Source organism: Alexandromys fortis, unplaced genomic scaffold, assembly GCF_014885135.2.
Source record: "Alexandromys fortis isolate MF-2015 unplaced genomic scaffold, M_Fortis_MF-2015_v1.1 scaffold_266, whole genome shotgun sequence".
NCBI classification, from domain to species: domain Eukaryota; kingdom Metazoa; phylum Chordata; class Mammalia; order Rodentia; family Cricetidae; genus Alexandromys; species Alexandromys fortis.
Window position 1 is genome coordinate 1,404,817 of NW_026068155.1, and position 25,261 is coordinate 1,430,077.

Below are 25,261 nucleotides of genomic sequence, written 5' to 3' on the forward strand. Positions count from 1 at the left end.
TTGAGAAAAACCTATCTTGAAAAACCAAGAAGAAAAAAAGGAAACTCCAGACTTAATGTCTTGGGAGATGCCTCAGCAGTTAAGAGTACTTGCTGCTGTTGCAGAGGACCTGGTTCTCATCTGGTTGTCCATATGGCAGTTCAGAATCACCTTTCATTCTAGTTCCAGGAAATTGAATGCCCTTTCTGACCTCCATGGGCATCAAGCATGTACATGATACACAGATATACATTCAGGCAAAACACCTGTATGAAATAAAATCAATATAAAAATGTAAAGAAATGCATAGTTTCTAAAATAACCTGAAAAGGTCAGGGTTTTATTCCCCCTTGAAAAGAGCTGTGTTAACAGCCGGAGAGCTGGCTCAGAGGTTAAGAGCGCCGCCCACAGTGCCCGAGGTCCTGAGTTCGATTCCCATCCCTGTGTGTGTCTGTGTGTGAATGTAGACATGCATGCATAATTAATTGGGAAAAAAGAAAAGAGGTGTGTTTTGGCTGCTTAGGCAAATTTGCATAGGTCTACCATTGAAAGCATTATTTTTTTCTAAATTTCTCTGCTTTTCATTTCATTGATAGGTGTTTTGAAAATGAGTTTTAGAAATGAAAGACACTGGTCTCATTCTAAAACAGCAGTACATGTAACAGAACCTGTTTTAAATGTTATCTCTATGTATATAGGTAGGGGTGTGTGTGTTTATGTGTATATAGAATTTTTGAGTCTAGAGCATAGACTGTATAAAGACTACAAACCCATATTCTTGCTATTGCTTAATTATGTTCATAGTTTAGGGAGTTAATAGCTAACTATGACAGAGCTGTGGTTACTGTGAGAAACACAATGATATTTGTATCTGGTATATTTTATTGTTTTCCTCTGTTAAAACAAGATGAATGATCTGCTGAGATAACTGGCACTTGCAGTTGTCCTATTGATGCTGTGATGGGAATATTTTAGTTTTATGTTTTAGATAGGAAAGTAGAAAATTCTAAGTATATAAGCTGATAATCCATTCTATCAAAATGTTTAACTTCCATGAAAGAGGGGAAAAGATTTTACATACAGAAAAGACACAGGTCTCCTAACATTCATTCTTTTGCCTGGTTATAGCAGCTGGTGGGAATGTGCAAGACTGAATTACTATTGCTTGAACACCTCAGGATAGGATGGTATCAACCCAGAGGAAATGTATAAGAAAATGACAGAAAAATCAAAGAAGAGAAAGGCTTCATTAGAAACCAGAGAAAAGGAACAAGTTATAAATGATTTGAGAAAGAGGGCTTAGCAATGAAGGTGCACATTTTTTGAAAGCAGTGACCACAACAGAAGACTTACTCTAACTCTTATAATCCCCAAAAGGACAAGCAGCAAAGTAGATGGGTTACTTAGCTCTATTGTGTGCCAGTAAAACTAGGTGAACGGAGGGCAGGGTAGTGTTCTTACTGTAAAGTTTCTTCTCAATTTGAGCTTTTCTGTCATCTTCCAGGGGATCTGTGTTCCCTGACAGCTCAGTGTAGATCGCATGATCTTCAATTCCTATCTCTAATATTGATGTCAAGTAATCAAATAGCTTTTCCCAATAATACTTATGAAGTCTTTTCTTTTTTATGTCCGTATCCTAGTAAAAATATATTGTACACATAAGCATTTCAGCCTGTACGATGTAATAGGTCTTAATATCAGTGTTACTATGTGTATTAATTATATTTTACTTTGAAGCTCTAATTTAGACTAAAACTTGTACTGTTTTTTTTAGGACAGCCAGTAGAGGGGACTTCATGTTTTCTGCGGATCGTTTGGTAGGTGGAGGCTTTCCATTTTCATTTCATTGTTATATGCAGTGATATAATTCTGGCAGGCCAGGGGGCTTTTCATTGTAGACTATTCTGGGGTTAAGAGAGATTGCCCTGAACAACCATCGTCTTGTGAGGCTTCTGAAGTTTCCTTTCCATTATAGCATTAAAGTGCTGCCTCACTCCCTTTTACTCCAAAACATTGCCTATGAACCCATTCCTTGTCATTCTTAAATGGATCTTGGCAGTCTGGTTCTCAGCAACTCATAAAATGCCTTATCTTAGGGCCATAAACTGTAGCACATTAGAAGAAAACTGTGTTCTGAGACCTAGCATTCACCCTGTGTATGAGCTAATGTGCAGAAACTAGTGTATTTTCTTTTGTAGTTTACAATGTTAATTGTATTTGTTTTGCTTCTACCGTGTGATATATTGAACATATATATGCATACCCCTTCTTCAAGGGCATCCTGTTAAGTCCTGAGCAAACCCAGTCCTCACATAGTGTCATCTCAGATGATCTCTTTGCCACAGCTTTCTGTTCTTGTGTTGATACCTAAGTGTGCTCCATTCTTGGAGTGAAATTGCTAAGTAGTTGCTAAGACTAATACTCTTCATTAATGAAAATAAACATTGAGTACATATTAGGCTGTGCACTAGACTATTTTGGGAGAGAGGAGATAAGACAGTTAAGGATATATAGATATGGTCTCTGCTCTTGTAGAATTTACGATCTTATCGCTCTTGTCAGTACTTAGCTTAAAAAAGAAATGTGGCTTATGAACCTTGTAGGTATAATCAAATCATAAAAAATAGAAAAGGAAGTGTGAAAAAAGGCATACAACTTTTAATTTTGATTTTTTTCTAGAGCACATATATTCTAAAAGAGTGTAGGCTATTCCTCTTCTGCTTTTGGCTTTAAATATTCTTGATTGAGAGACCCAATTCTATTTAAACTTACTTTGGCTTCCATGGATAGTAATAACTGATGTTAGCAACAAGAGAAATATGGTTGACATTCCTGGGACAGAAGCCGTTGTCTTTAATGTTTTCTTCTGTGTGTGCACGTGCTGTTTGTGGAGGTGCATGTGTGTGCATGTGTGGAGGCCAGAGATCAGTTTTGGTTGCTTCTCAGGAACCATCTTCCTCATCTTTTTTTTTTTCCAGATAAGGTTTTGTACTGGGATTTGGGGCTTGCCAGTTAGGCTAGGCTGACGGGCCATAAGCCCTCCAGAGATCCTCATGTCACTAGTTTATAAAGCATATGTTACCACTTTGCTTTTTTATATGCCTTCGAGAGATTGAACCTTGGTCTTTGTTTACAAAGACCAGTTGAGCCATCTCTTCAGCCTTCTTTTATGTTTTCAGCAAAACCCAACCTAATGAACAAAAAAAAGCCATTTTTTTTTGGCTTAATGACTGCTGAGCAAAGAATAGGAGTCTCTGTTCTCTGGGATAAAATTATTCATCTTTCTTTTGTTTCTCTTGTGCCCTCTCTCTATTTTCTTTTTGAGACAATCTCTCTTTTTTTTCCATAATGATCTCAAAATCCTGGGCTCAAGCATTCCTTCTGCCTCAGCTTCCCAAGTAGCTGGGACTACAAGCCTAATGACAGCTGCATATGTTCCTTTTTGTTATAGAAAGTAGGAGTCAAGTTCATGGATGTTCTAAAATGCTTCTCTGAAATAGCAGGCATTATATTCTAGCCAAGCAAGAGAGGTGGCATACTTCACCTAGGACATGGTAACTTGGATTTCTCCATTCTTTGTAGTTGGCTTTGAAGGACCAGTGATGGGGTGGGGTTGAGAAGAATCTGTTATGGTTATGGTAGCAACTATAGCTGTTTATCTTTTTATTGTTGAGGATTTCTAATACACTATCTCCTCAACACAAGGGTGATATCCCTGATAGTGGACAAGTGATCTTATCCTGAGTTGTTTTTTGTAGTTCTTTACATTTTAAAGATTTAACTGGGGGCCTTGCGTGTATTAAACACATGCTGTGCACCCCACCCTTTAAAAGGATTTGAGTCATTCTTCTTCTAGTTTTATGCTCTCCTCTTATCTATCTCCATACTTTTGTTTATGCATTTTTATTTCTTCTTTGAAAATTTCATGTATGTATACAATGAACTTTGATCATATCCACCCCTCATTCTGCCTTCAACTCCTCTCAGACTCTCCCAACCAACTTCATGCTCTCTTTCTTTTCATAGCCCGCTGAGTTTAGTTTATGCTGCCCACATGCCCCTGGGTGTGAGGCCACCCTCTGGAGTATGGTCAACCTTTCAGAGGGGCCACACTTCTAAAGAAAACTGACTCTCCCTCCTTCAGAAGCCATCAACTGTCAATAGCTCCTCAGTTAGAGGTGGGGCCTTGTGAGCTCCTCCACCATATATGTGCAATGTTGATTGGCTTGCTCTTGTGCCTGTCGTGTGTAAGCAAACACAACTGCGGTGAGTGTGCAACAGCCCTGCCACGTCCAGAAAACATTTCACAGCAGTCCTCTCCAAACTCTGGCCCCTGCAGACATGATCACTTCTGTCCCAGAGTTTCAGGGGATGGAGCAGGAACAGGGCTCATTTGAGGCATGTCACCAGAGGAAAGAGATATGTACTTTTCAAAGAAAAAAAAAAAAAACCTTGTCTGCAATTTTCTCCTAAATAAACATAAGTAGCCAAGGAAGGTGGTAGCTAGCAGCGAGTGTGCTCTTGCATACACTATTCAAAAGCTTTCTGGGCCATTCTCTGATTCTGCAGGGGAACAAAGTGATGGGCCATTTCCAATTGATCCCTTTAATGACAGCAGGGTGATGTGTTGTGATAACAGAGAATGAAGCATCGTACTTCTCCCTGCTGTTCCTGATTCTCAATCATTAATGTAATATTGATTGGAGAAAATGTGCACTACAGGCTCGGCACTGGCTTTGTTATAGTGGGCTCTGGTTGCTCATGTCTCGCTGTGAGCGACTATTTCTAGTAATTTTGAGGGATTCTTCCTTTCTACTTCATAGTTGCTATGCAACTCATAAAACTTTGTTTAAAAAAATTTTAAGTATTTATTTACTTGTGTGTGCATGTCTGTGTGTGTGTGCACACACCTGCTCATGCCATTGTGGATGCATGTGGAAGTTGTAGTACAACTTCTGGGAGTCAGTTCTATCCTTCTGCCTGTTTATCTGCCATCTAATTAGCCTTCATAGTACTTTTCTTTAACTGAGAAGTCCCGGGATAGTCTACTGGGTCCTCCTTGAGATCCAATAAATTGCTTCAGTCTGTCTATTCATTCATTTTCTCACAAGGACTTTTCGATATAGTTTACATTATGGTGTACCTTTGTTAGAAGTGAATCTAGGTTCATTTTTAAATTGCAAAGATTTCAAAGGTACTAAGCAAGGTAGAGAATTCTAGGTGGACACTTTCCACAGTAACCCATAATTTTATTACTACCAATGGTGTTTTTGCCATAACTCTTATTGAAGTTTTGTGCCTCTCATATTCTTGACTGACTCAGAAGGCACATAGAAGCCCTTTGGTGATAGTCAGTGTGCTACAATGGAGGTTGGGTACTTACCAAAAAGCAGCCTGACATTTAAATGTGTCCTTGTAGTTAAGCCATGGTAGGGGCCCCCTTCCTTCCTTTATGACCTAAGCCCTCAGCTCCCAAGGCTAGCAGCTAGCAGGAGACTCTGAAGGCCCTCAATTTATTTTTTCTTGGACTTTCTAGATCAGACTTGTTGTAGAAGAGGGACTGAATCAGCTGCCATACAAAGAATGCATGGTGACCACGCCAACAGGTAACAAGGACTTGTGCTCTCAACTTTTCCTCATAAAAATCCTGAACTAGAGTTGGGGGAGGAAAATGGAAAGAAGACATTCTGTGTAAAATCAGTGTGAAAAATGAGTTTAGGTAGAGCTGTTTTTTTTAAACATCTTTAAAAACTAAGAGACTTTTCTAAAGAAATATATGTACGTGACTTTTCGTTAATGCCTTGCTTGTCAATTCAAGTTAAAGGTTATTACATAGTCATGTAGCATGCAGGTGTTGCTTCTGATGGCAGCCCGCAGGGACCAAAGTTGAGAATTGCTGGCAGCTTATCTTCACCTCTGTGGGGAAGCCACTGGCGCTAACAAATACAAGAGACTGGTTTGGCATAGAAACTGCAGGTTTAAAAAGAAGATGAGATGTGGAAAAGGGAAAGAAAAGTCAAAATGATAAGATTTGGAGTAGGTGCTTTGCTCTAATAAGAATAGCCTACAATCCCCCTTTCAGAGATGGGAAATTCTGATTTGGTTTTTTTTTTTTTTTCATAACTGATGGAAAACTCTACTATTCAAAGGGTTGGCTATGAACAATTGAGGGCTGAGTTTGTTGCATCATAATTGACACAATTCAGAATGAGACCAAGTTTTGAGTAGCTTAATAACTATTTCAGCCTCTTTCTTCTGCTTTTTAAGGCAGAATGGAGGATCATAAGAAGGGATGGAATGAGGCGGCTTTCTGCTGTGACTCACAGTGGGGCCCCGGTGTGAATTGATGGGGTATCTAGTATTCATGGACTGCAGTGAGTCTCCTTTGAATTCAATTTGGAGGATGTGTATGGGAATATTGTGCTATAATAAGTCCAATTCTCACTTGAGGAAAACCTCCTCTCCCAATTACTCTCACAGGTTTCTTCTGAGGAATTAAGAAATAACTATGAAAGATCATGACTCACTACTTTCACAGGAAATCCAAGGTGCTATACATTGTGTCTGGGTTGCTTTGTACTCATCTGCTTTGAGCCACGAGTACCTTATAGAATATACCCATGTCTCTCATGATAAAGCAGCTCTTTTTTTATTTTTATTTCCCAACAGGGCACAAGTATGAAGGAGTGAAATTTGAGAAAGGAAATTGTGGGGTCAGCATAATGAGGAGCGGTAGGTTTGCATGTGTATGATTTCGTTTCTTTGCATGCATGGAAACGGTTGCTGTTTTCCAGGAGAGAGGCGGGCTGGCTTGTCATAATTGCATGCTGCCTTTGCTTAAATCTCAGCACCTGTGTTGCCTAGCCTCATGGTGCCTTGGAGTCATGGCCTATGTGCTGCTAAGTTTGGGTAATTGTAATTGCAGGCCTCATCCCTAGTGGCCTGCTCCCACGAGCAAGGCAGCTTTTAAAATGCCTCAAAGGAGGGTGGGAGGATAGCAGGAGGGGAGAATGGTTTGCAGACTGAAGGAATGTGGCATCAATTCAATTCTTTCTGAAGAAGAACATTTGGATAGCTGGCTGGAGAAGATGCTGCCTCTGCTTTTATCTGTGTTGCAGGGAACTCTGCCAAAAGCTGGACTGATTTCATATTGTAAATTTTATATTCTTTGTATATGTGACTGCATAGGCAAAAAGCACGTAGCTGTCATTAGCTCTAGCTGTTTCCACTTGCTGATCCTATACAGTCTGTATTGGTGCTTTGAGTCCAACTGATCATCTTAACTAGCAACTTTTGTGCAGCAAAATGGCATGCCTGTGATGAGAATGTGTGCCTGCTATACAGGAATGATTGCTCCTCAGCAAACAACTTTTTTTTTTTTTTTTTTTTTTTTTACAAGAGCTGGAAGCCTCACTTGTTTGCACTGGAAACAGACGGACTTTAAGAACATATAAACCTTCATTTTTCTCTTGCTCTTGTTGTGTTTGTGAACACTTGAACACCTCAATTACAAAAGGCGCTTTAGGCTCTGTTCCTACAGGAAGACAGCTCTTAAGCAGTGAAAACCTTCTCAGAATAGTGCTGTTCAGCATCTGAAGTTGTTGAACACCTGGATATGGTTTCTTCTCAGCTCTGAAAGTACCAACTTCGCTGAGAGTACCACCTTGGTCCTTGCACCTCTGATGTTTTTCTGTTGGCTTAGCGGTTGCCCATGAATCTACTGAGAGGCTGCCCCATGACCCCTCAGTCAGTGCTCCACCAGGTACTCAAGACTTCGCCTGATGGGGCTTCTGGTCCCACAGCCTTGCTGAACTAAGTGATGGATCCTGGCCACTTATATCTAAAAGGAAAGCCTATGGCCTATAGCCCCCACTTTTTCATGAATCTTTTATATTTTTCTCAGATGAAAGTCACAAATTTAATTGGCTTAAAATCATCTTTAAAAATAACGAGTAAAAGTATCTCTGTATAGAAGAAGCTCAAGGAACAACCCAGTCAACCTTTCATTTCCATCATCATGGAAGCAGAACAGCTCCATACCTTGTAAGCAAGCAATAAGTCTAGCTTACTGTGATTTCTTTGACGTTCATCTGCTTTCATTGAGTTCCCACTAAGAATAAAATATGAGAAGAATGCTTCTGCCTTGATAGGGCTCTTTTTGTATTAATAGCAGTGAGAAACTCGACTTTGGCCTGTTCTTGGATTTGCACGCTATCTGCTGCATCTTTTTTGTCCCTGATTCCTTTTCATTTCCTTCTTCAAGGTGAGGCAATGGAACAAGGTTTACGTGACTGCTGTCGATCCATACGAATTGGGAAGATCCTGATTCAGAGCGATGAGGAGACACAAAGGGCCAAAGTGTACTATGCCAAGTTCCCCCCAGACATTTATCGCAGAAAAGTCCTTCTGATGTATCCAATTCTCAGTGAGTGGCTTGAGTTGCATTTGTAATTTTTTGTTAGAGTTTAAATTCAAGTTAGTGTCTGCCTCCTACGCACACTTATATAAAAGGCAAAAACAGTTTCTAAATGTGTTTTTCTCTGTTGGATTTGGAGTTGCCCTGGGCAGTTCACTGGGAAATTTTTATTGTGTAATAAGGGAATATACATTAGTCAAACTTTGTTAGCTCCAAAGAACATCTGTTTTGAAATGAACACATTGAAGCAAAGGACCTAATGAAGTAAAATATAGAGAACACAGAAAATATATCAAAACATGTCCTGTCTCTACCCTAATGATCATGGCACTGATTTTCTCAAGGCTTTATCCTCTCTACAGGTAATTTTTCTGGTATTCTGTTCTCACCCCTCTACTTGCTCATACCATAGTCTCTCAGGGAGGTGAGCAGGGGTGTTAAATTTTGTATCTCAAGAAGTAAGTGAATTTAGGGCTTGTTGTACATTTAATACAACTGCTTCTGTTGTACCTATCATTAAAAATAACATTGACAAAGAACAGTCAGTCACTTTCAAATGAAGTGTTCACGAGTCAAGTCTTATTCCTGCCTTGACCTTACTCTCAGAACAGTCAGCTTAGGTGTTAACATTGCTAATGGGTTTCGTTGCCTTTTTGTTTTAGGCACTGGCAATACTGTAATTGAAGCTGTAAAGGTTCTAATAGAACATGGAGTTCAACCCAGTGTTATTATCCTACTCAGTCTCTTCTCCACTCCCCATGGTGAGTTGAACTTGCAGCTCCAGATAGTCATGAGATAGTGTGTATCTCTCTAGCCTCTCATCCCAAGGCAAATTATAGTTGTCAGTCCATATTAAATTTAAATCTAGTTTTGCTAGTTATGACTTGTGTTTGTCATCTCTAATCTCAGTGATAATATTAAACAATTTTTTGGACAATGTGTTGCACACTGGTCTTGAACTCCTAGACTCAGGTGATCCTTTTGTCTCATCTTCCTAAGCAACCGAGACCACGGACATAGATAAACATGCCTGGCTTGTTTTACACTATCCTGATGTTTAATATCTTATTCCATTATTTTATACATGTATATGTTTGTGTACCTCAGAAGCCAGAAAAGGGTGTTGCATCCCCTGGAACTGGAACTACAGATGGTTGTGACTTGCCATGTGGGTGATGGGACTCAAACCTAGGTTCCCTGGTAGAGGAGCTGGTGCTCTTAACCACTGATTTATCTAGTCATTCTGATGTTTAAATTCAAATGGGAACATATGAATTACTTCATTGAAAATAACTGCAGTTGTTTTCCCAAGTCCTATTTGACTAGGGCCTACAAATGGCTGAAAGGTCCCAAGCTTCAATGGTTTTCCACCTGAGCCTGAGAACAGCTCTCGAATAACAAGGAACTTATGGTGTTATTGAAGTAATCTTTGCAACGTGATATGAATATCAGCTGTTTTTTTGAATTAGATGTCTGTTTTAAGTAGGTGTGAGGAAGTCATCTATTTCCCATTTCCTTTAAGAGATATAGCTAAATTAAGACTCTGCCTTTCTTACCAAACAGTCTTGGGCAATTAGGAATACATAGTATGAAAATAATCATACAGGCATTAAGAATTTAGTTTCTAGGGTCTTCATTATGGAGTTGATTAGTATAAGAAATAATTTGAAAGTGTGTAAATGATGGCTGGGAATATCCCAGCACTTGGGAGGCAAAGACAAGAGGATCAGTGCAAGTTCAAGGCCAGCCCACCTTACATAGAAAACCTTACTATATAGCAAGACTGTCTCAAAAGCAACAACAAGAAAGGAATTATAGGGGCTGGAGAGATGGCTCAGAGGTTAAGAGCATTGCCTGCTCTTCCAAAGGTCCTGAGTTCAATTCCCAGCAACCACATGGTGGCTCAGAACCATCTGTAATGAGGTCTGGTGCCCTCTTCTGGCCTGCAGGCATACACACAGACAGAATATTGTCTACATAATTAATAAATAAATATTAAAAAAAGAATTTAAAAAAGAAAGGAATTATATATACTTGACTGATAAGGAAATGGGTATATAAGTAATATCTATTTAGAGGCTTATTACATACCTTGCAAAAGTTTGTTATTGGTTGTTTTAGTCTTCTTACCCTATTCGCTTTTTGGAGGGTCCACTACTCAACTTTTAAATTAATAACACATGGAGTCTTATTCTTTCTTATAAATCCCCATCCTTAGCTTGTCTTGTTTCTAGCCAGATTTTCTTAATTACTTTTTTATGTTAATTAATTTTTAAAAATGATCTTTTCTCATTTTACATGCCTATTCCATTTCTCACTCCCTTCCGCCCACCCACTCCTCAGAGAGGGTAAGGCGTCCCATGGGGAGTCAACAAAGTCTGACACATCACTCTGAGGCAGAACCAAGTTCCCCCGCCCCCTCCATATTTAGGTTGAGCAAGGTATCCCTCCAAAAAGAATGGGCTCCAAAAAGCCAATTCAAGCACTACGATAAATCCTAGTCCCACTGCCAATGGCCTCACAAACTGCCCCAGCCACACATCTGTCACCCACATTCAGAGGGCCTAGTTTGGTCCTATGCAGGTTCCCCCACTATCAGTCCAGAGTCAGTGAGCTCCCACTAGCTCAGGTCAGCTGTTTCTGTGGGTTTACCCATCATGGTCTTGACCCCTTTGCTCATATTGTTGCTCCTCCCTCTTCAAATGAACTCTGGGGGCTTGGCTCACAGCTTTATGGATCTCTGCATCTGCTTCCATCAGTTACTGGATGAAGTTTCTATGATGATAATTAAGGTAGCCATCAATCTGACTACAGGGCAAGGCCAGTTCAGGCACTGTCTCCACTATTCCTTAGGGTCTAAATCTGGGGTCATCCCTGTGGATTCCTGGGAATTTCACTGGTGCCAGGTATCATGGTAGCTCCATAATGGCTCCCTCAGTCAAGATATCTCCCATTCCCAGGGAGATCCATATATGTCTCTCTTAGGGTTCTCCCTGTTACCTAGCTTCTCTGGAGTTGTGGACTATATAGCAATATATTTTTAGCTTGAAATTATCCCATCTATCTTTTCCCTCTGGGCTTTTACTTTCTTTATTTCTGTATACTTTACTTTGCTTCTTTCTTCATGGCTTGCTGGGTGGCTGGTCCCTGATGTCCTCGTCTCCTTGTTCTATGTTGCTCCTTCTTATCCCCATCCAGATTTCTCCTCCTATCTATTCTCTCTGCCTGCCAGCCACACCTATCCTTTCTCCTGTCTTCCTATTGGCCATTCGGCTCTTTATTAAACCAATCTGATGTTTTAGACAGGCAGAGAATCACAGCTTTACACAGTTAAACAAATGCAACATAAAAGAATGAAACACATCTTTGCATCATTAAATAAATGTCCCATGGCATGAATAAATTAACATATCTTAAAATAATATTCCACATCAAAAGTTGCTTTTGAAAAAACATTTAGTGATATAAAAATATAGATAGCAAGTGTGAAAAAGCAGCACAAACAATAGAATTGCATACTGTGAAATGCATCCCTCCTTCAAAGTCTCAAGGACCTTTTAGGAGGGGTGGGACGATCTTAAGAGCCAGAAGTAGTGGATGACTTTAGGGAAACAGTGTTTTACAGACAGAACAGTTACACATATGAACTTATAGAGGATGTATGACAGTGTGCATAAGACCCATGCAGGCTCAGGTCAGATAGAATCCTAACATGGAGGTAGGGAAGGTGGACACGGAGTCCTACCATTAGCTGGGGCGCTGCTGGCCTTTGATAGGTGCTGGGAGAGGGAGAGTCAGCTTTTTTAATGGTTTGACTCCTACCAGATCAACACACCAGAGTTGGGTAAAACAGCCTGGGCTTGATGGTTGAAGGTGAGAAGAGGAAAAGAGAGAATGCAAACATCCACAAAGGTGGGTGGATAGGGAGTGGGGACGAGGTATGAATAAGATCAAAAATATATTGTATGGAATTCTCAAAGAATTAATAGAAATACAAAGAAATACTGTGAAATGTTACCAGTAAGTTTAGAGATGACCAATACAAATTATAACACTAATTACCAAAAGTAGACTTCAGCATAAAACCAAATAAATTTGACCTCAACATGAGTGGCTAGGAAGATACTCAATGGTTTCAAATTGCACATACAGTGCTAATGGTGCTTATTTTCCGGTTTGATTCTGAATGACTTTCACTTTTAAGCTTTTGGGGTTTTGGACATTTTCTCAGTGTTTTACTCACTAGTTAGGCTGTTCTCGCATTTCCAGCTAGCCTAAGTTTTAGGCAAACTTCAAGAAGCCACAGCATGTGTGTTAGAAGGCTATTCTAAGTAGGCTATTGTGTACTAATTGTGGTCTATTGGATTACTTTGTTCTTTTGTAACCTCAATGTACCTGTAATTCAAATACCAGCGGTGACAAAGGGTGATTTGCTTGATTGTCCATTGTATGTAGCACTGGTGACATTCAAAACATTAAGATAATCCAGTAATTATCCACCTCTAGCAAAAGAAAAAATAATCTCTTTAGTTGTAGTTGTATTAATTGGAACAGTGTATCATTGTTTGGCATTAAAACTGAAAAATCCACATTGTGTCGCAGCTATTACTGTGGTGCTTTGGTTTGGCGTCCCAGCTAGTCTAAATTCCCTGCCCAACCCCTCACCTAAAGCTCAAATCCTTCTTTCTAAACAGTTAGCATTCTCTGACATACCAAATACGCCTTCACACTTATTTCCTGGGGTTTTCATTGGAAAACTCTCATTTCATGGGATTATCCTTTTAGGGAGTGCCATATTACTTGATTCTAGCCAAAGCTGGTATGACTGAATAATTTGATTTTCAGACCATATTATTGAGTGGGCCGGAGCATGGTCTGAACTATTAACAAAACTTTTCACATAGTGGATGTTATATAAAGAGATTAAGCATGCCTAATTCAGTATCCAAAGATGATTGTTCCCTGTTTTCTGTCAGTATTCAAGTCTGGAGGCAATGATTATACAATTCCTGAATTCTAACTAGTGTTACCAAAAATCTTGCAGTAATAATTATTTTTATATTTTGAAGGTGCCAAATCAATCATTCAAGAATTTCCAGAGATCACAATTTTAACTACTGAAGTTCATCCTGTTGCACCTACACATTTTGGACAGAAATACTTTGGAACAGACTAAGTTGTTAAAGGAAGATGAAGTGCTTTGCATAATATTATGGTTGTAAATGAATTTCATATTTGTTTTTATTAATTTGTTTGAGAAATAATGGAGAAAATACATTAGGAATGCCTTTTAACATTGGAAGTAGGTGTAGTAACAAGAAATATAGGAAGTTTATGTTTGATTTCATCATTTCTTCCCATGTGGTACCAAAATCAACAGTGAAGCACACCCACGGTGCTTAGAAAGATGGAAATTGCAATCATCTGCTCATGGAACTCACTGAACCCTCACTCAGTGCATGCAAACTGTCGAACTTGTGACCCTCTTGGTTTGGAGGTTGCTTGCAGCTGCAAAGAAACCCAAACTAGAGTTAGTTCTTTGGCCCGCTGTAGTTTACATTTGCTTTACTGTGCTTTTAGCTCTAGGGTGTTTTTCTGTATGTGGCTGTTGTCGCCCTCCGTACTCTAGACTTCCTTGTACTATATGCACAGGTATCTTGGAAAAGAGAGAACAAGAATATATCCTGGAATTTTATATTGCCGTTAATGTCCTCACTTACTTTTCAGATCCAGGATGTCTGGTTAACTCTTCAGATAAACTGTTGTGTTCCTTATATAGATCATTTCCCAAACTGGGGATTGAGGGAAGGTGCTTGCCAAACTGTAATACAGTGAGAACGTTGGCAGGGCCTTGACAGTTTCTGGATCTGTAACATGGATGAATGTACAGGGACCGAACCATGAATGCCTGATGCTGACAAGAGAGAGCTACATCAGCCCTGCACAGGGAATTGGGGATTCTTTCCGAGGTGTGCTGGAAAGTGTAGAGGCTTTGCTGCATTTTGTGGCCAATAAGTAAATCAGCACGGTTCTTTTTATTAAGTTGGTTCTACTAGTTGTTTTCGGTTTGGAGCTTATTTTGCATGTTTTACAGCTATAGCTATATTAAAGTAGAGAAAAAAAAAACAATGTTCTTTAAAGATATATGAGGTTTGTGTGTGCTCATATCTAAGCTTCTGAAAGGGAGAGAAACAATATTAGACTCAATCTTTGCACTTTTGAAATGTGCTTGTAAAACCCCATCCCATTTTACGTTGATGTTAAAACTTGTGACTGTGGCTTCTACGTGATTACTTGCATAATTACATGCTCATGGCCCCACAGACAGCTGCTGTGGGGTTCTGTTCAAAAGCATACAATTGAGCAGAAGGTAGATTCTTAAGAGAAAGCTAAAACTGAAAAAAAAAATCAGTGAGGGTCAGGAAAGGAAAGCACCCTTGAGTAGATTGACTGGATTTTACCTTGTGATTCTAAACTACTAGGGTTCACTGTACTTTTACTTTTGTTGTTGTTGTTGTTTGTTTGAGTCAGGGTTTCTCTCTGGTAGCCCTGGCTTTCCTGGAACTTGCTCTGTAGACCAGGCTGGCCTTGAACTCAGAGGCCTGCTTCAGGCTCCAGAGGGCTGGGATTAAAGGTGTGCACCACCATGCCCAGCTACTTTAGTTTTGGAGACTACCATGTAATAAGATTAAAATTCATCTAACAGTTCTTCCATGGCATAATGTTGCCTTCAAGTTCTTACTGATTTGTTTTTTAAAGACAGATCTCACCGTATAGCCCTGGCTGGCCTGGGATTTTCTATGTTGACCAGGCTGGCCTGGAACTCACAGAGATCCTCCTGCTTGTTAAGTGCTGGTATTAAAGGTGTTCAGCACCTTTCCCAGCTGCCAGTTTTATTTGCATTTGTTAGTTAGGTGGCCCAAGAATGATGTGGGTAGAAAATTCAGATGTGCCAGATCTGTTGACATCATTCTCGCATTGAATCAGTTGGAAAGATGATGCCAGATGTGGAAGAGCATTCCTGTCACCCCAGCATTGAGGAAGTTGAGGGAGGAGGATTTGGTGTTTGAGGGTAGCTTAAGTAACTGAGCCAGATTTTTTCTCAATTTTTTTTTTGCCTGCCAATCTGAGAATTGCTGCAACTGAATTGAATTGGTGCTTCTTTGGGCTGCAGTATTTTGTTTGAAGTGCTTTCCAGAACTTGAGATAATTTCATGTCCAACTTTAGGCATGAAACCATATTTCAAGCAAATTCTTTTTTGTTTTGAAAGATGATCTTCTGTAGCCCAGGCTGACTTTGAACTTTCCGTGTAGTCAACTCTGACCTTGCCTCATTGCCTCCATTGAGTTCTGGGATGAAAGGCTTACAACCAGCATGCCCAGCTTAAACAAATTCTTTTTATATCATTAACCATTTAGATTCAAATGTTTGTTGCTTTTCAGCAGTGAACATGACTAAAAGTTAACTACATTTGATTCCCATGTGGGAAGCCTAGTATAAACAGTAGGAATTATTCAATAAGGTCATATTTCCCACTCATGCTTGTACTCTACACTCCTGCAGATATAACAATGGTCTCTGAATTTTGGAATGTTTTAGCAAACAAACTCTTACTTGCAGGGTTAATCACTTGCAGGACTCTATTTTCTAAAGTCAACATAAGATTAACAGACTACTGAAAGTAAGATTGACTTTAGTGACATGAACTTCAGAGCAGTATAAATTGTGTAGGTTCTTTATTGAAGAATAAAGGCTAGAGCAAAACCAACATGCAAATAACACATAGCAGTAATTCTCAAGGTATGACATGCATCATAATTGCTTAGAGGGCTACAGATTGCTTGGACCCCATCCCTACAGTTTCTGATTCAATATCTTGATTTTCAACATTTTTCCTTTTTATAATATAAACATTAATTTTAATGATGTAAAACTCCCTATAAAGATTTAGCTGTTTTTTATGTGTTTTCATTTTTATTCAGGTAAAAATATTTTCTCATTTTCTTTTTATTTCCCCAACCCAGGGTCATTTAAAATCATCAATAAATTGCAAATATTCGTGCAATTTCTCCATAATTTTCTTTGATACTATTTCCTAATTTACTTCCATTTTGGTGAGAGAATATAATTGTTATGTTTGAATCCTTTTAATTTATGAGGGTTTTTGACATAGGATCTTGTCCATAAATTATTGTTATTTGGTAAGTCTTCCATGCTTTCTTAGAATGCATGCATATTCTATATTGTTTACTATGAATGTCAGGTTATGTTCATTGATAAAGCTGTTCAAGTTTTCTACTCCTTGACTGATTTTTTTTCTGTCTACTTGTTCTATTGATTATTAGAAGGATATTGAAAGCTCAGATTGAAGTGTTGTATTCGTTTTTTTTTTTTTTTCTTTCAGTTCAGTGAAGGTTTTGCTTTGTGTATTTAGAGTACTCTTGTTAGGTACAGACTGTTAGAATTGCAGTAGTCTCTTGATAATATGACCCTTTGCCATTCAGAAATGTTCTGTTTTGTACTTGTTAATACTCTTTGTGCCGAAATCTGTTTTAGCTGATGGTACTAACAATTCCAGTTTTCTTTGGACTAGCTTTACTTTTAAAATGGTTGTATTTCATCTGAATTTCTTATAGGCAGCTTTAGGGCTGTGTCTTGCTTTTTAAAACATCCAGTTTGACAGTGTCTGCCTTTTGGTACAGTGTTTAGATAATTTTCTTGTCATGTAATTATTGGCCTGATTGGTTTTAGATCTTCAACTTGCTCTTTGCCTTCTATTTGTTCTTTATTTACTTTTTCCTCATTTCCACCTTCTTTTGGATTGAGTATTATTCATGATTCTACTTTATGTCTTGATGACATTTGTGTCAATTCTTTCCACTAAGTCTACCCTCCAGGACATTGACCCAGTCCCTTCCCCTCTTTTTGAGGAATAGTCTCTCTATTATGTAGCTCTGGCTGTTCTGAAATTTACTGTGTAGACCAGGCTGTCCTTAAACTTATAGTGCTGGGATTAAAGGCATGTACCACCACACTTGGTCAGCCCAGTCTCCCTTAAAGGAAGACTGTTTTGTATTTTTCTGAGCATCTACATTTAATATAGCAGTTATATAGCAGATAAGTTATAATAACATAAGTATATCCAACATTTGGAGGTTTTCATGTAAAATATAAACAAACTTGAAGCGGTTAATCCATCCTATAAAGCCATTATATACACCTCCATATTTTTATATTAATATGATTATTTTCCCTTTGTCTTATTTGAACTTTATGATAAGCTTATATTAAACTGCTTATCATTTGTTAGCTATATCTAGTTTCTCCTCATGTCAGTCATTTTCTACTGATATGTCTTAAAGAAACTTAAATTGTTCGATACATATAATTATCCATGCATTCTGTGACCTGTTTAATGTACTTGAACTTCACCAGCAACACTCACCTTCCACCATATCATGCAGAAGTTGTTTTACCTACAGGTCACTGAAATACCATTATACTTTTCCCCAAATAATTGGCTCTTAACCGTGTGCCAGATGTTCTTAGGGAAAGATGATGTCACAGCTCAGCTGGATTTATGTCCAGGTTCCAAGTCAGTATATTAGTGTATTTGTGCTGTTGTAACAAAATACCAGACTGAATGGTTTTAACAACAGAAATAGTTTTGGAGGCAGGCCACATGTCCACAATCAAAGTGTTGATATGTTTGTGTACTTTTCAGAAGCCTCTCTTTGACTTGGCTTTCCACGGTCTTCCACCTGTATGTATGTCATTGGTGTTCCTTTGTGTGTTCAGATTTTCTCTTCATATGATTATAGTCAGATTGTATTAGGGCCTATTCAATGGCCTTGTTTTAACCAAATCACTTCCTTAAAAGCCCTAGCTCCAATATAGTCCCAACCTGAGGTATTGGGGATTAGAGCTTCAATATGGATGGAGGGGGCACATAATTGTAGTGACAAAACTAGTCATCGTCTTCCAATCCACAGGCTTTTGCTGAGACTGTTTCCATGTGTGTTATATGGCAGGGCCTGTTTTTTCTTTGTTATTATTACTTTTTTGAGATAGGATTTCACTATATAGCCCTGCTTACTATGCAGACCAGGCTGGCCTCAAACTCACAGAGATCCACCTGCTTCTGCCTCTGAAGTGGTGAGATTAAAGGGCAGCATTCTTATGGCAAATCTAAGGGTGTAATTTAGAATTATTTCTACTTCTGCTGTGAAATCAGGTGCAACTTCCTTTGCTCCATTCTTGGGGTGAGAACAAGTAAGTGCATATTAATATAAGTTGTTTTGACCTTCAGAGAACTTATAAGTTTGGAGGCTTATAGGAATTCCACAAGTGTTGATATGTCATTGCGTATCATGAAGGGCTATATCTGGGTCAGGCTCCAATTATTTTAAATTGTTCTAAAGACCCTATTTGTTCGTGATACAAGCCTTTACCTAGCTGTGAGTCCTAACACTGTCCAGCTTGATTCAAGGAATCTGCCTGGCCCAGGTTGCTAAACCCTTACCATCTTTCCAGGCTGATTCCTTTCCTTTTCTTGTCTTCTGGAAGAGTGACCCTTCGGCTCTTCTAGTCCACTTGACTCACCATTCTCTTGTGAATGCCATTCTCTAAGAGGAAACTCACTTTGCTCCAGCAGTCACACTACTGAGTATGTAAGCAGAGAGAATGAAATTATCAGGCTGCAGAGACATTTGCACTCCCATGTTCATTGCAGCAGTATTGTCAATAACTAACCAATAGGAACAGCCAAAGTGTATGTCAGTGATGAATGTATCAATAAAGTATAGTACATTTGTACAATGGGATGCTATTCAGCCACACATAGGAATGATTTTGTGACAAAATTGGATGGAACTGGAGATTATGTTAAGTGAGTGAAACTGTGAAACTGTATGACTTCTACTACGTGGGATCTGATGACAACTGATCTTGTGCAGGTTGACAGTAGAGTACTTGTTACCAAAGTTTGGGGAGGGATGGCTGAATGAGGAAAGGCTGAACAAGTGTCACTAAATTATAGTCACTTATATAGAAGAAAGTTCTGCTGTGCTATTACATAGTAAGGGTGTCTGTAGATCATCATTAATGTACTATACAGAAAAAAATTAGAAAATATTTTGTTAAGTTTTTAATATGAAGAAGTAATAATGAGGAAAAAGATGAACATGATTTAAATTTATATAATGTGTACATGTACTGAAATATCATGGTATCCCATTAATATGTACAAATTTTGTTTTTATGGATCACTTAAAATAAATTTAAATAAATGAAAAATAATAACGCATGCTGTCTTTCTTTTTTTTTAAGAAAAGGTTTTACTCTGGAGCTCAGACTATTCTTGCATCACTACATAGCTTAGGGTGACCTCAAACTCACAACAATCCTTCTACCGAGCCTTCCTGGCAGTTTGATGCCTAAGCTGGTACCTGTTTCTCACATAGCTCTCTTCTGTCCTGTGGACCAGTGTCTAATCCATCAGGCATGTTGTTGCCATTGTAATTGCCTTAGCACGATTAGAAAACATGTTTTGTACCCACAGATACTGCATCTCCCTACTAAGATTATGTGGATGGTAGTCATGCTTGGAAATAATTTATTCTTGGATAAAGAAAATATGGTACATTTGCGCAATGGACTGTTACTCAGATGTTAAAAACAATCACATCATGAAATTCTCAGGCAAATGAGTGAAACTAGGAAAAAATCATCCTGAGTGAGGTAACCCAGACCCAGAAAGACAAACATTTACTCACTCATAAGTGGTTATTAGTTGTTAAGTAAAGGATAACCAACCATAATACAATCCACAGCCCCAGAGAGGCTATATTAGTGACTACCCAAGTTGTCATCAGAGAGCCTTCATCCAGTAACTGATGAAAACAGATGCAGAGATTCACAGCCAGCCACTGGACTGAACTCAGGGAATTCTGCTGAAGAGAGGGAGGAAGGATTGTATCAGGCAGGCCAGGGAACCTGCATGGAACCCATGTAGACCATCTACATATGTGTGATAGTTGTGTAGCTTGTGAGACTCCTAGCAGTGGGATCAGGGAATGTCCCTAATGCCTTGGCTAACTTTTGGGAACCTAGTCCTTATTCTGGGTTGCCTTGTCCAACCTTAATAAAAGGGGAGGAGTTTAGTCCTACCTCAGTTTGATATGCCATGCTTTGTTGATACCCATAGGAGGTCTGCCCCTTTCTGAACAGAAACAGGAGTGGGTTGGGAGGGGAGTTGGGAAAAGGGGATGGGAGGAGAGAGGGAGGGGAAATTTTGGTTGGGATGTAAAATAAATGGATAAATTTAACTAGTAAAAATACACAAAAAAAGAAAAATAATTTATTCTCTCTTTTCCTTTGGCGTTCCACCTAAGATCCTCTTGTCACTATGCGCCATAGCCATCCAGCCTGGTGTCATTTGTATTTTAAGAACAATACTTAGAGACTCACTTCTGCCAGGGCATAAGACTTGGGACAGAAGGCACAAGTTAATGAATTAAATGTGAGGAACTCTCCTCTAAAGCCCTTGAGGGCCACTTGTACTTATGCCAACAAATACGTGGGAAAGAGTTGTGGCAAGGATGGCTTTCATATCTAAGTGAGGTGCCATCTTTTACATGTCATTTTCACCAACAAGATGTTCTGTGCTGAGTTTAACAGGCTCAACACAGGTATGTGTATGCCTTTTGGCAGCTCCAGGACTCCTTGGCAAGGTCATCATGTCTGTCCACACCAAGCCGCAGATTAAGGAACCTGGAATCGACGTTATGTGGGGAGCTAAGTTCAAGCTCCCTGGCCACCAGGAGATCCATATCTCAAAGATGTGGGGCTTCACCAAGTTTAATGCAGATGGATGAAAAGACATAGTAGCTGAGAAGTGGCTCACTCCTGATGGCTGTGTGGTCAAATATATCCTCAATTGCAGTACTCTGGACAAGTAGCCAGTCCTGCAATCTTGAGGTCTAAATCTTACGTCCAGTCAAAAACAAAAACAACAAAAAAATTTATTCTGCATAAGCTATAGAGATCCTGCCTAACTTTTCTTGTCTCAAGGTAGTCATTTCCCATGGGAATTTGAGCTAAGCAATAATACCTTCTGCTTTAGACCTTTCATGAACCCATTGTCTCAATCTTTTTAAAGATTCACCATATTTTTAATTATGTATATGTGTGCCTTTTTGTGTGGATATGTGCTCGTGAATGTGTGACCATGGAGTTCAGAAGAAGGCTTCAAATCTTCTGGAGCTGGAGAGAGGCAGATGTGAGCTGTCCAGTGTTGTCTTGAGAACCGGTCTTAGGTCTCCTTTAAGAACAGTACATGCTTGTATTCACTGAACCATCTCTTTAGCCTCCAACTCTGTTTTAATAACTTTAAATCTGCAGAAACAAGGGTTATTTGTATATATGCAGAGAACACTTTGACATCACAGGCAATGACTGTATTCATAATAGCTAAAGATCTTTTTAAGTAGTGATCAAAGTCGATAGTTATTCAGCTGTCAGGCTCTCCGTTGTATATTGCATAGTTTGATGACCAGACTGGAAGTAACTTTCTGGAAGTTCATTCTCAAATGATAACCTCTGTAGTAGATGTAACTTGGAAAAAAAAAGCCTTCGGAGGTGCCTGGTACCAAGCCTAGGGCCTAATGACACGGTAGGCTAGTGATCTACCAACCTATAGGCCAACCCCTATAACCTGCTTTTTAAAACTAAAACCACACAGGTTTGTTTATAGCGCTCCTTCATAGCTGTTATTATTTGAATCTGAAATAACCTTTATAAAGGCAATTTAAAAAATTAACTTATTTCTATAGTTTTCATACAAATAAATACTATATGTTGAAAAAATATCCCCATCCATGTCATCATCCCACCTTTGCCCACCTGTTACATGATATTTTGTTTGTGTTCTGACAAAGCTTGCCTGGTGATCAGAGGTTGGAGGTAGCCACTAGTTAACCATAAAAGCTGAGCACTCATGGCTCATGCCTTTAGTCCCAGTACTCAGGAGTTGGAGACAGGAAGTGAAAAGGTGGGGTGTAGACAGGACCTCAGCCCTTTTGGACTGAGGAATGAGAGAGGAAGGAAGCAACTGACGGCTGCTCCTCTGCTTCTCTGACTTTTCAGGTTTTATCCCGATATCTGACTCTCGGTTTTTATTGATTAAGATTGATTAGATTTACACTTCACCCAGTCATCCTCCTGTCAGTCATTTCCACTTCTGTTTTCCTGTCATATATACTTGATTTTACATGCCTGCATTTTGCATACTTGTTCCCCAAGTGGAGGTGCTCTTTTGAGGGGCAATGGAAGCCTTAGGAGGTGGAGTCTAGCTAGTGACAACAGGTTGCTGGGGCAGGCCTTTCAAGATTACGTATAGCCTAGCTTCTAGTCACAGCTGCTTTTCGTTTTTCTGATCTCCTGGGATGTGAGGAATTGCTACAACATACTCCCATAACCATGAATTCTGCCATACCTTCTTTTTTTTTTTTTTTTTTTTTTTTTTAGTTTTTTTTCGAGACAGCGTTTCTCTGTAGCTTTGGAGCCTGTCCTGGCACTAGCTCTTGTAAACCAGGCTGGCCTCGAACTCCCAGAGATCCGCCTGCCTCTGCCTCCCAAGTGCTGGGATTAAAGGCGTGCGCCACTACCGCCGGCCTGCCATACCTTTTTTATCACAGTGGACTACTGGGGATTGAACCCAGGACCTTGCCACGTAGTAGGCTAGTGATTTATCAGTGGGCTGTAGCCTCGGGCATACAGTTAATTATAAGCATAGGAAGGAACGTCACATTCATTGACTGTTGACTCTCAGTGACAGCAGTAGCAATCTCAGTCTATCTAGCAAGTGTGTTCCTTTCAGGCCATACTTACCTTGTAGAGTTGCACCGATAGAGACTCACTGGGAGATCTTAGCCACCAGGCAATGGAGCTACATTCTTGATGAGTCCAAATTTTGTAAGATCGGGTGAAATTATAATTTATCCCATTAAGCCCTTACAAATTGTGGCCTAAAAGTTTAATGATATAATTGCGGTAGTTCTTTCTGCATCCCCGAGGGATGAACTGTAAGGCTGCGGTGGATGGCTGTAAACTGGGATAATACCAAACCACGAACTCCATTCCTTTCTATCTCAGTCAAGCACTCTTCATGCTGTGCCCATAGTTTTTGCAGTTTGAGATGTGACTGCAAAACCAACACAAATTTCTTTCTCCTTCTTTGCGATTTCATGGGTGGAGATTCATTCTTACCGCGGGTCCTAGCAGCTTCAGAATACTTCATTGTTTTCTTAAGCCAGAACTTCTGCTTTTTCACTTAAAGGAAGCACTTTATCACTTTTCTTTGGCATAGCCAAAGTGAAAGTATCTCTACTCTAGTACTTAGGAATGATTATTAAGTAAAATAAGTGTTAATCAAAATTGAGCACTCTGATACTGGTTATGAAAATAATTACTAGTGACTAAATTAGTGGTTGGTATATGCAGCATGGAAACACTGAACAAAGCAATGATTCACTTCTTGGAAAAGCAAAGTAAAATGGCATGAGTTTATCACAATATTTATAACTTCACATTTCTTTTTATTTTAATGTATTTTTAATATTTTATCTTACATTCCATCCATAGTTCTCCCTCCACCCAACCCCTTCTCCTGCCCCACCCTACCTTCCCCCAGTCCATCTCCCATCCACCTCTCCCAATGGGTAAGGGTTAACTGCAATTTTCAATTCTTTTTTTTTCTTATATTTATGTGTGTTGTACTGTGGTATAGTACTGAGGGTTGAAAACAGTGTCCTGTGCATAGTAGGAAAGCTATTTACCATTGACCCATAGCCTAGAACAAATATAAAAGTTTGTGTTATGGACTCTCAATTTTACTTCATTACCCTTTGTTTGTATCCTTATGCTAATTTTGATTACTGGGGTTTTATAATACATCTTGGTATCAGAAAGTGAGTTCTCTTACTTTGCTATTCCTTTTCTTCATTGTCTAGCCTTGTAATTCGTTATGCATTTTAGGACTCAGAAGAGGCATTGGGATTTTGATAGAGATTCCAATGAAGCCATAGGTCACTTTGGGTAATAGTGACATCTTACTATTAAGTTTTCTAATCTGTGGACATGGAGAATCTTCCCACTTACTTGTCTTCTTTGCCTTTTTTTTGATACAATGTTTTGTGATTTCCATGCCATAAGCTTTTATCTCCTTGGTTCAATTTACATTTAAACATTGAAAGCCTTTTATAATATTCTAAATGGATTTTTCTTGATTTTCTTTTAATTCATTCATTGCTAGTGTATAAAAATGCTAGGATATTGTGTGTTGACTTTATATTCTGCAATTTTGCTGAATTCATTTAATAATTTTCATTTTGAGTATATGTTCATTAGGATTTTTCCATATACAAGGTCATGTCATCAATGGACAGGGATCATTTTCCATTCCTTTGCAATTTGGATAACTTCTTTCTCAAAGTGGCTGGAACTCCATTCCAATGTTGAATGAAAGTGGTGAAATCAAATATATTTTATTGTTACTGGTATTTGGAAAAATAATTCCATATTCTATCATTGGGTATCATTATAAAATTTATGTCTTTATCTTAATTAGCATTTGTTTCCACTTTTTGAAAATTATTTATTTTTATGTGTATTAATGTTTTATATGCATGTATGTATGTGCACTATGTGGATTCACAGTGATCAGAAAGGCCAGAAGAAGGTGTCAGATCCTTTGGAACTGGAGTTACAGATGACCATGGGCTACCATGTCGGTGCTGATAACTGAACCAGGTCCTCTGCGAAAGTACCAAGTGCTCTTAACCACCGAGCTATATCTCCAACCTCTC

At 39.0% G+C, this 25,261-nt stretch overlaps 1 protein-coding gene across 3 annotated transcripts in view; it reads left to right on the forward strand.

Moving 5' to 3' along the window:
- The window catches only part of Uprt (uracil phosphoribosyltransferase homolog), a 31,392-nt gene extending 11,695 nt beyond the window's left edge, over positions 1 to 19,697 (forward strand). For 2 of the 3 annotated variants that reach the window (XM_050127336.1, XM_050127335.1), the window contains 6 exons: positions 1,754 to 1,796; positions 5,516 to 5,585; positions 6,649 to 6,711; positions 8,243 to 8,404; positions 9,058 to 9,156; positions 13,465 to 19,697. In XM_050127336.1, the coding sequence (XP_049983293.1) occupies positions 1,754 to 1,796; positions 5,516 to 5,585; positions 6,649 to 6,711; positions 8,243 to 8,404; positions 9,058 to 9,156; positions 13,465 to 13,571 (544 nt within the window). In that variant the 3' untranslated portion in view covers positions 13,572 to 19,697. The remainder of the gene's footprint in view (positions 1 to 1,753; positions 1,797 to 5,515; positions 5,586 to 6,648; positions 6,712 to 8,242; positions 8,405 to 9,057; positions 9,157 to 13,464) is intronic. The other variant, XM_050127337.1, reaches the window with a different exon arrangement.
- The last annotated feature ends 5,564 nt before the right edge of the window (positions 19,698 to 25,261 follow it).